The sequence below is a fragment of the Alosa alosa genome, chromosome 4 (genome assembly GCF_017589495.1).
Source record: "Alosa alosa isolate M-15738 ecotype Scorff River chromosome 4, AALO_Geno_1.1, whole genome shotgun sequence".
Lineage (NCBI taxonomy): Eukaryota > Metazoa > Chordata > Actinopteri > Clupeiformes > Clupeidae > Alosa > Alosa alosa.
Genome location: NC_063192.1, coordinates 17,455,107 through 17,466,513, shown reverse-complemented (window position 1 = coordinate 17,466,513; position 11,407 = coordinate 17,455,107). Strand labels below are relative to the sequence as shown.

Sequence of the window (11,407 nt, the reverse complement as noted above, 5' to 3'; positions counted from 1 at the left end):
AGACTGTAAATATGATTTAATTTCATGTTTTTTTTTATCTTCATACTTCAACGTACAGACAAGTGCATGGTCTCGTTGGAAAGCCCCACTTCTGCTCTATCACAGGATAAAGGCTTCTCGCTGCTATGAACAGTTCGGAGCAATGTAACAGAGAAGAAAGGGTGTGTTTTTGGCGCGACTTTGCATCAATCGGGCTTCAAGGGTTAAAATCTCACGCATTACCCCTGGAGTGCCTTCCGCGTTACCCCCATTTGGGAACCACTGCGCGATGCCGTGTCGGTGTTGTGGTCAACAAATGCCCTTTTTTTTTACTCCTGAAAAGTGGGGGTTCGCACCCCCTGCACCGGTGCTTCCGGCGCGCTTGACTGACAACATGTATATTACATTACATGTTGAAGCACTGATAACATCTTTACTTCACTGTCATGCACCAGGGCTGTACAGTGCTACATATATGTAGCACATGCTACAAAACAAAAATGTGCTATGGATCATTTCCAGCTTAGCACCAGTGACCCCTAATTAGAAAGTTTTCTGGAGTGTAGCCTACAGATTAAGTGTTTGTAACTACATAACTATGCTAGAGATTTTGTGGATTGTGCTACGAAACTGTCAACCTCTGTAGCACCAGTCCTATGAACAAAAAAAGTTAACATACAGCCCTGTATACGTACATTTTACTCCAGTTAGTGTGCTTGTGATGTGTCTTAAATAAACACGCCAACTCTTTGGGAAATTATCTTACCATCTACCCCAGAGTAAGATAGGATACCCTTCTCTTCTCTATGGACGCGATAACCCAGTCTGTCACCGTTAACCCAATTTAGCATAATTCACTGGAAGTGGGCTATGTAGCTAGTCTGTAGCTAAAAGGGAGCTTCCTTAATAAGTATCTTATTCACATTTACTAGCACTGGGTTGGTACTTTTCTCAGAACCTACTGAGGGTGTCTAGCCTAGGAAACCCCAGCAGATAATGACCATCTCACAGCTGGGCCCCATACACTGTTATGAAGATGCTATATGGGTGCTATTGGCTTCTTGCAATCATGTGGACACTCATTCTGCAATCATGTGAAAACACATTCGCCACGTACAGGAAAACTGTGTAGATGCCCAAGGTATTCTATGAATTTCATCACAGCTGTCTTGGTGCATATACAGTTTTTATGTAATATTGATTGGCTTATAATTTCATACATAGTATGAAATTATGGAAATGTCGTACATAGCCTTTGTCTCAGGAAGCTCCTAACCTGAAATGAATTGAGAGACCTTAGGGGACATCATACAAAAAAATCCTGCTTTATACAACAAAGACCTTGTTTAGATTACTGACTTAGCATATGTATTCCAAAAGCAGTGTGTGTTGAGTCATTTTTATGATTTCTCACAGCTATACCATACTGAACTGATATTTAATGTGGTTATTGAGTACATAAACTTTCTTTTCTTGTTCCTCATATTCTAGGCTGCCCAGAGAAAGCTACGACAAGCAAGCACCAATGTAAAACACTGGAATGTTCAAATGAACAGGTTAATGCATCCAATTGGACCTGGAGGTAAGCCACAAGCTTTTGCAAGCTATGCTGCATGATGCCTTTGTTGTTCTATATGAGTGGGTGTGGGATGCATTCAAATACATTTTCGTATTGAAGAATGAAATGGTTCAAGGTGTTCTTTGGGTCAAGTTATTGAAAACTGTATGTCTTCCTAAAAACAAATCACAACAGCTAACAGTACATATTTGTTGTTGTTAATGGCACGTCTTGAATTAGTGAATATAGAAATAGTAAACAACTTTATCCAAACCAAAGGTTCTCTTCACTTCACTGCAACTAGGTCATGTCATGGTACCTTGTGGTTTAGTGAGTGTTTCAGTAGCGTTGGCAGTGTCATTTGAAATAGGTTTATGCAAAACTGTAGTGAGATGTCAGTTCACAAGGATAATTTAGCAGTGCTAAGTAGGCTTACTTTTAGCTGTCCCAGTATGGTTGTGGTTATGATTCTGTCAGATAGCCCTGGGCAAGTTCCCCAAAAGTTGTTTTGTTAAATTTTGTCTCCACACTAGAAGTGCATCTGATTTTTTTTTCCTGGCCAGTTTTAAAAGGGCTGTTGATTTCTCTTTATTTTTTATTTTGTAGAATACAGAAATATACCTTTATGTTCTATTGAGAGAGATTTATGTTATCTATGAGATTTATGTTTCCTGTATTTTATAATATGTGTAACAGATAGTTGAAATATGAAACTGGACAAATGTATTGTAATTGTAATGGTGAATATGATCATAAGGAATACCTTTGTAATGTATTGATTGTAAAGTTTCACAACATCTCTGTACCTTTTTTAGAGAAGCGACCCTCTATTGGAAGCTCTTTCTCCAGCTTCAAAATACCCTCCCAGAAGGACCCAGGTCTGCGGCTGCGTGTGAAGTCGGAGGAGCCGGATGAGGAGAGTAAGGAGAACGTGGACCGCAGCTCAGGTCTCGAGGAAGAGAGACGCCTCTCCCAGTCGTTTAATGGCAGTATGAGCATGGACATACCATGAGAAGCTACATGTAGAAGTATCAACCTGCAACTACAAAGAACAGTATCCACTGTGCATCTTTTAAACTGTCTCTGTGGACTAGTTTTGGGACAGACTCGAACATGCAATGGCCAGCACAATTGCACTGTTCTAATGGGAGGAGTAGAGTGCCTCAGCATGCTGTCAAATGCATCGCTATTACACTGTGAGATATGTACAGTTAAGCTTTGTTATTGTGATGTAACTATTGTTACACTCTTAAAATGAATGTGTTGAAAATAACGCAACTTGTGTTGTTTTAACACATCTCTGTGTCCAGATAGGGACCACACAAGTTTGTGTTGTTTCCTTTTTTAATTTGTTACACAAAATGTGTTGCAAATAACGCAACTTGCGTTGTTTTTTTGTTTTTTTTAACACATCTCTGTGTCCAGATAGGGACAACACATTCGTTTTAAGAGTGTACTAATTTCACTTATTTTCTATATGAAATAAAAATCACATTCCTAGCTTGTTTAAGGATAGCAGTGGCTGTTGTTCATTGAACAACGTATAAAGTATTCACTCAAAGGCAAAACACTGAGTTATGTATTCACTGCAAATTTGAGTTGCTGGATTTCAGGGTAAAGAGGAAACTACTATCTGTCTGCTTAATAGGAAATATTACTGATTTAGCATGTTCCTGAAAACAGCTTGAAAGCAGTCCATACTTTTCACAGCACTTCTCATTCAACAAACAGGTCAGTTGTGTAGGGAAACAAACCAGCAGTGTGATGATTGACAAATGTAAAACAAATGGCAAAAATAGCAGTCAGGAGATTGCATATCCACTCTCCTATCTTGTAATATTAAAGAAAGAGAAACCAAATTCCAGCATTTGGATCCTAATCTTGATCTGGTTGATCATATAAGAGGACCAATATATGGTGACCTTCTTCCTTGTATGAAAATGGGAAATAAATTGGACTTTTTAAAAAATATGGGTAGATGGGTACATAGAAAAGGAGAGTATACATGCCCTATACATGCAGGTATACTTACATTACATTACACACTTACACACACACACACACACACACACACACAAGGACAGACAAACAGACTTCCAGTCCACTATTTCACTCTCTATAAGTAGAAGAATTGTAAGTTCATAACAGTTCTTGCCTTTCTACCTTATGGTTGTCACTTTTGGTGCTGCAACAGACAGTTAATAGGCTAGGATATAGAGAACTGTTAAGGTTCAGGGCTACTGTGGTTTCTAGTTCAACTTCCTGTTTCCGCTATCAGACAACGTGTTACATTTCAAAGGCTTACGTTCCACACCTCAGTAGAATCATCTATAAAGAATTAAACATGAAACGATGCACAGAGCAGTATAAATTCAGGGACAAACACCCACATGGTAGATTTGAGAGGAATATTGGTTTATGTATTTAGAATCCAGCAGTCAATTTAGATGACTGACACATGGGATAAGAGAGACACCCTGTGGTGAAGAAGAGGAATGGCAATAGGAACCCCACTCAAGGAGGGGTAATCGTGCATGTCAGGGTGTTCTCAACCCTGAACATGATGAATGCAAGATAATAATAATCTAACAAATTATTGTACATGCTAATCTTGAATGGTTCTTGACACATATTTTACATTTACATTTTTTCATTTAGCAGACACTTTTAATCCAAAGTGAGTTATGCCAATTATATTACGGGGATTACATTGTCACTGTAGCTCCCAAAATTTTCCACTTTTTTCCCCTGAAACAATATAATAGGCCTACAGTACATGAGATGAGATGAGTTGAGTTTAGAGAGCATGATCCTCTCCTTAGCAGGCCTACAAACAATGTGCCAGCATCCACAGACCCAATGAGTTGGTACTATAGTAGCCATCACAAGGAATTGCTCAGTTCACTTCTGCAGGAATGCAATGGACATGAAAACATGTGTTGTAGGCCTAGGCTACTGCACTTTACTGCAGAAGCAGTATTTTGGACATGAGACTGCATTCAGGCTAACTGCAGTACAATTGCATTTCCTTGTCTCATAACTATAGTTAGTTTTGAAGGGATGGCATCACCATGCTGCGGTCATATCTTCTTCTTTTTCTTTTTTTTGCTTGATAGTGTAGTCAGACTGCAGACTGATAGTGTAGTCAGACTGTCACCATCTGACTATCACCATTCTTGACCTTTGGTTTGACAACTTCCAGTCCACTATTTCACTCTCTATAAGTAGAAGAATTGTGAGTTCATAACAGTTCTGGCCTTTCTACCTTATGGTTGTCACTTTTGGTGCTGCAACAGACAGTTAATAGGCTAGGATATAGAGAACTGTTAAGGTTCAGGGCTGTGTAGTCATAGTGTAGTCAGACTGCAGACTGATAGCGTAGTCAGACTGTCACCATCTGACTATCACCATTCTTGACCTTTGGTTTGACAACACAAACTACAAAGGCTATTTTTGGGACTCTTTAGGGGGATTCGGAATGTGGGAAAGTGTGACCAGTAGGCTACCAACCAATCATCAAAAGACACAAAACTCTCATGGTTTCATATTCACTACGCTGCCCCAGTGGCTTGTTGGTTTGTGGATGGGGTGGGGTGGATGAGGGTTTGGGTTCCTCCAAACATACTCTATCACTAATTAGGTTAATGAAGTTTCATTTGTGCATAAAATGTAGGCCTATACATAGAATAAGTCTTATATTGTAAAGAGATACAAATTAGATATTGATATGAATTGTAGCTTCTGTCACACATTTCCAGAAAGTTCTGTATTTGTTTTGGCACTGCCCCTTCACCAGTACATTTTGTGTTTTTATTTCAAAAATTGTTGGTGAAAACTTTGTGTTGTTATGGAAATGTAGGCTATACTGTTTGGCTTGTCATAAGTTGAATCTAAAGAAAAGATACACACACATACATAAATTATTTTCATTTTGGTTACTCAATTTCACATTCATAACCCCAAAGCAATAAGAACAGTCTGTAACCTGGTAGATTTTGTAAGCTTTGTGACTATTGTTAATTGCATACATGATTCAGTCTTTGTACGATGACATTTTATATGTTACTATTTCGATTTTGTATTATGTGTGTTAATGTACCAAGGTATTTCCATAATAATAGTTTTAAAAAAAAAACTACGCTGACAGTGAAAGAAAGGCTGCCCCAGAACGCCGCCCCAGAAAGAAGAAAGCAGAAAGGTGGGCAGGGTCCTTTACTGTCTATGGCAGGGTCACACCGGGCTCTGGTCACACTAACTTACCCGGATGTAAAAGGCAGACATTCTTTGAAGTCTCGCGATATTTGTGTCCTAGAGAACCCACTATCCTTGCGCTCAGTGGAAGGACACGGCGAGGCCGAAGATTGTACGAGGTGTTCGGTGCAGAGGAGATTTAGGCCTGGACACTTGACATTTCTCAATATAAACATGTTGTCGAGACTGGTGTTCGCTTCAGGTTAGTATATACATAAGATTGGTTTACTTAAAATCTAATTTCATAGCTTCTCAACTTGCACCATAGAAGGTCTAATAACGTCAGTTAACGTAAATCTGCATCTGAAGGGTAACCATTAACGTAACGTTAATGTTACCAACATGGCCCAGCACAGAAGTAATGTTGACAACTATTGGTGGTTCAATTTCATATTTCTTGGTAGAATCAAGAAACGAGAAAATAGTAGTTGTTACCCATTGCTACAGAAATGACCCTATGCAGTTTGGCCGACGCTTATGTACGCTGGCATTTGCTAACTAGTGCCCATGTAAGCTAACGTTAGCTAGTTAGCTCGAAGTCTACGAGCTATGTTAGCCTCTTAGCTTTGTGCCCTTGCAACGGCGACAAGTTTGACTGTTACAGCTGCTAGCACTTAAAATGAATGGCCAGGTCTTTAACGTTACTCCAACGTGTCTGATCGCTAACGTTATTCTCTGACAGAAACATAGCAGAGGCATAACAGTTGGTGCCATACACTTTGTCACTCTCTCTGCAAACTGTCGAGCATTTGCCGAGAAATAAGCCTGACGTCCCAAACCTAACGTTAAAGTACACTGTGTAACGTTAGCCTAATGTTACCTGTTATGAGACAAATTTTCTTGACATTCTACTCTCTGTTGGTGACAGTCACTGCTTGCAGAAGTGCCCTGTCCAGTAGGTAGAAAATGCAATGTGAATTTAGGTGGTTATATGTTATATGGGTAGAGTTGGAGAACATTCAGTACATTGTAGTAATATCAGTGTGCTCAACGTCGTTCATTCATTGGCAGTTGTGTTGCTTCCTGAGCTTGTTTAACCTCTGCCTGAAGTTGAATGCCATCCCCAGATATCAAGAAAGGTTGTTTATTGCATGTAATAGTTATGCATACAATTGCCATTATTTCCCAGTGTAACATTGCTCGTGCTCTCCTTTTCAGCCCCTGTGCTTAAGAACAGTGGTTCCTTTGGAGCCTGGTAAGAGAAATTTTTTTAATTGTATACATCTTAATTTATTTCAGCCAAGTGGAACTTTCAGAGTATAACCCCTATTAAGTTGATGATGTTACAGCTTTTTTGATGTTCATGTCACATTGTAATTGTGAGATTTTGGTTCCTCCAGTGTGGTCCAGGCATCTCGTTCCCTCCATACATCCCATCAGAACAAGGCTCCAGTACCTCCACTGCCAGAGAAAGGGGGCCAGACCCGCCATGGAATCATCCCAGAAGAGCTTTTCACACTGCTGTACCCCAAGACTGGGGTGACAGGTCAGTTAAAGGGTGGCAAGTGGCTAAAAGTTAGACTCAGAGAGGTGACTTACATTCAACTGATAACAAGAATTTATGTTGCTACAGTATACTCATGATAATGTCATGATGTCTAAGTCAGTGAAGGATTTATCATTCCCCACTTCTGTCTGCTTTTGACCATGAGTATGTTCAAAGTATTTGTGCACCGGGTTTGACAACAGACCCTTGGTCTGGATGGTTAATGCTAAAAATGTGCTGCAGCCTTAATGTGTTAATCTGGTTGTCTGTAGGTCCCTACATGCTGGGCACTGGCCTTCTGCTTTACATGCTCTCCAAGGAAATCTACATCATCAACCATGAGACGTTTGCTGCTGCCTGCATGGGTATAGTCATCGTTTATGGAATCAAAAAGTTTGGCCCTGATGTTGCAGCCTTCGCTGACAAACTGAATGAGGTCAGAACCTGAAGATCCATTTCTTTAGATGTCTTTGTATGTTGCCACCCCTAAGTTAAAAAAAAAAAAAAAAAACTTGTCTAAAAATAAGTAGTTAGTTAATGGTTGCACATGGACTGGAGTATTACATTTTACATACTTACTGTGTACATTCTGTCATGTTTTCTGTAAAAACAAATTGATTGCCCTCTCTGCAGCGTGCCCTCTGCGTCTGTTCGTCATTAAGCGTCTTAAAATTTACTGAACAATGAAGACATTTTTGTTTTCATTCATGTGTTAAGACCTGGTCAATCAAGATGGAATACGATTTTTGTCAGCTGCCCCTGACATTGCATAGAGTTTTTTTTTTTTTCTTTCATGCAAATGGTCATTGAGGAAATGTGTAGAATCATGAATGGATCATGTGATAAGAGTGGTCATCTATAGTATAGCTTTGCAACTACATTCTAAATGTTCTCTCAAGGTTGACTCTTTTAGGTCGTCACTGGCCAGTGATGTGTTGGGGCACATTCATCTAATTAAAAGGTGTGAAATGGATGAAACTCACACTTGAATTTCGTTTCTGTGTTTGTGTAATCAGGAGAAAGTGGCTAAGGCACAAGAGGTGAAGAACATTGCTGTGGCCAGCCTGACCCAAGCCATCGAGGACGAGAAGAAGGAGCAGTGGAGAGTGGAGGGACGACAGATGCTCTTCGACGCCAAAAGGGTAAAGGCCTACACACACGGCTAACGACACGACAGTGATTTATGGCAGGCGACTGGCAAAATTGAATTTAATCTATTGAAGTGAATGGGGAAACACACACAGCAAGTGTAATGACGGGGCAGCCGTCACATTGCTCTAATCGGCCCCTTTCTATTTTTCAGGGCGATTTTGATTTGTCATAATAGAAAACAGCTGTCTGGTCAGTGTATCTCTTCTGAATCAATGGGTGATCGCGTCGCCAGTAGTGTGTGTAGTAAAGCGATTAACAGAATTCCACCGTTGCATTTGACTGTCGCATCGACAGTCAAACGCAAGCGAAACAGAATATCTTGGAAAATGATTGCCGTGATGGGGCAATTCTTCAAATGACCTTGAAATGATCATGGTTGAAAGGATCATTACATGTGTTGCAGTTGCATATTACTCCTATCAGTGTTCTCAAATTCTGAGGTTGGGCCTGTTCTTTGGTTTCTATTTTTGTTAAGTGCTGTGGAAGTACTAGAATGTTGATTCTTGAAAGGTGTCATGTTTGAAATGGCAGAACACAGAAAAAAAATTAGAGGGGAAACACTGGCTATGCACTAAAGTGGTGAGTGTGCCTAAATTCTTGGGCAGACTTAAGGAGGCTAAAATTACCACCTGTATCTCTTCCATAGAACAATGTCGCAATGCTGCTTGAGACCAACTACAGAGAGCGTGTCCACATGGTCACCCATGAGGTGAAGAAGCGCATGGACTACCAGATCGAGCTGCAGAAACTGCACCGCCGCATGGAGCAGGAGCACATGGTGAACTGGGTGGAGAAGAATGTCGTCTCGAGCATCACCCCACAGCAGGCAAGACTGTCTCAAACACTCTCCCAGGGCATGGCTTTCTATGTGCTAACAAGATGCTGTAGATATTGCTTTATAATTATATCAACCAAGCTTGAAGGGATACTGCAATTCTCATTTGAACCCTCTAGAGGTCTCTCTTGTGCCGTTGAAATGGTTCCATTTGAGGAAACATGGCGGAACAGTACAGATGAAATGAGGAAGTAGACAAAGTGTTTTGTCTGTGTGGGCTTGGCCTGTCTCACTGATTCTGTGTTTGCTGTTTCTCTCTTGCAGGAGAAGGAAAGCATTGCCAAGTGCATTTCAGATCTCAAAATGCTGGCTAAAGTGACTCAGTCCAGGGCTACTGTCTAAGTGTCTTCGTGGAAGGCTCCCTCCCCCACAAACCCCAGCTCAACTTCACTTGAGCAAAATTGTCATTATTAATAAACTATTTCCTCTTAATAAAGGTCTGACTTGTCATCAAATCCATGTACATAAATGGTAGATATTAAATAATAAAACAATTGGTTGTTCACTTGTAGTGTAGTTTGGTGTATTTGTAGTGTTTGGAGTATTTGTGGTGTTATTGGGTTTTGATATGAAAACACACATTTTCTAATATCACAGATTAATGGAGAATTGGGCAATGTTTGTTCAATCAACAACAAGGTTTTCTTCACAATGATGTATGTCAAGAGAGAAAGAAATTATTACATTAAAGCCTGACTCACCTGTCTTTCCACATTTAATCTTAAACAGGAAAAGGTGTCCCAGTAGCCCAACTATCAATATCTATGGGGCTAATCTAACACAAATAATCAGGGAGGGAAATGGGGCTTACTGTGATTTTGCAAGAAGCTCACAAGCTGAAGACTCATTTCACTCTTATCTTGTAGGCCGCACACAGAAACCCTCCAGTTTGAACTTCCTTATAGTTATGAGAAGATCCATACGAATATTAAAAAATAATGATTGGAAATAACTGCAATCATGCTCACAAAATATAATATCCATACAATTATTCTTATTTATAACAAAACCAACAATATGATTCATTGTGATTGTACATAATGGCAGTGTTAGGAATTGTTAGGAACAATTAGTTCATAATAAATAATGAAGATATTTATAAGAGTAGATGTACCGCATAGTGGTTCAAAATATGACCGCCGCTCAGTCCTGTACATCCATTCCGCAAAAATAAATCATATTAATGAATTTGTTCCATCTTCTACTCCCCACTCTTGAAACTTTTGTGTATGCTTGTTTGAATGTGTGTTTTATGGGTCGCGACACAAAGTCGCCTACTGGCGCTGCAAAGGTTGTAATGTACATTGTATTTGGGAAAAGCAAAAGGTATCAGCATAATGTTATTTATTTATTTATAAATAAACAAAAACATGCCGTTTTCAACAGCTATCAAAAACAAAGGTCATTTTTGGATGGATGGATTTTTTGTGAATAAGATTTTAGTCATCTTTAGTTCATGTAATACTTTATTGTCAATGCACAAATTAAGTAACAGTAGTCTGAAACGCTATTGTTAATGCACAAATTAAGTAACAGTAGTCTGAAACGAAAATGCTGTTTTACATCTAACCAGTGGTGCAAATAACTGACATGTCCAAATGGGCCTTGATGAAATGCGCCGCTAGACTGTTCATACACATTTTAACGGGCCAAAGTTGAAGAGCTGTTGTCCTGCTATTGTTCGTGCAAATATAGGCTGATTCGTGGTTCCCTTGCATTGTGTAACTGAGCTCCATGGCTAATCTGGCTTTCACCAGACCAAGCTCAATCTTTTAAGAAATCAAAAAATAAATAGCGGGCAGATCAGGCTGGGTTCACCCAGCCTAGTCATAGGCACCGATATTGTTTAATTTTCCGATTGAGATATCCACGCCTGGCTATTCTAAATGCAAAAATGCATCAGGGAGTTATGACTGTAACTAACTAGATCCTAATAGAAAGCTGTTAGCTTCCCTAAGCTACAGGTAGGCTTATAAGGTAGGCCTATTTACAACATAAATTGTCAATAGGCTATGCTGGCTACACAAATAAAAAATCTCCTTTGAAAACCAATGGCTTACGCCTTTACAGTATCAAGCCGGACTTAAACTGCCATATCGCGGGCGAAAAGTTGTAATAAAATTCACGCAGCTCAATGAGTCAAGGA

General features: G+C 39.7%; 2 protein-coding genes across 2 annotated transcripts in view; both read left to right on the top strand.

Annotated features, from left to right (window-relative positions):
- def6a (DEF6 guanine nucleotide exchange factor a) overlaps positions 1 to 2,849 on the top strand; it is a 16,807-nt gene extending 13,958 nt beyond the window's left edge. The window contains 2 exon segments of the mRNA XM_048240509.1: positions 1,471 to 1,561; positions 2,353 to 2,849. Of these exon segments, the coding sequence (XP_048096466.1) occupies positions 1,471 to 1,561; positions 2,353 to 2,549 (288 nt within the window). The 3' untranslated portion in view covers positions 2,550 to 2,849.
- Positions 2,850 to 5,837: 2,988 nt separating this feature from the next.
- Positions 5,838 to 9,766, top strand: atp5pb (ATP synthase peripheral stalk-membrane subunit b). Its single transcript, XM_048240507.1, has 7 exons — positions 5,838 to 5,990; positions 6,947 to 6,983; positions 7,129 to 7,274; positions 7,547 to 7,710; positions 8,291 to 8,416; positions 9,073 to 9,252; positions 9,526 to 9,766. The coding sequence occupies exons 1-7, from the start codon at positions 5,963 to 5,965 to the stop codon at positions 9,601 to 9,603; spliced, it is 759 nt and encodes a 252-aa protein (XP_048096464.1). The 5' UTR covers positions 5,838 to 5,962; the 3' UTR covers positions 9,604 to 9,766.
- The last annotated feature ends 1,641 nt before the right edge of the window (positions 9,767 to 11,407 follow it).

Coding starts and splice junctions, on each gene's coding strand:
- atp5pb (XM_048240507.1), top strand. CDS start 5,963: ATGTTGTCGAGACTGGTGTTCGCTTCAG. Junction 6,984..7,128: donor AGTGGTTCCTTTGGAGCCTG/GTAAGAGAAATT, acceptor TGGTTCCTCCAG/TGTGGTCCAGGCATCTCGTT. Junction 8,417..9,072: donor TGCTCTTCGACGCCAAAAGG/GTAAAGGCCTAC, acceptor TCTCTTCCATAG/AACAATGTCGCAATGCTGCT.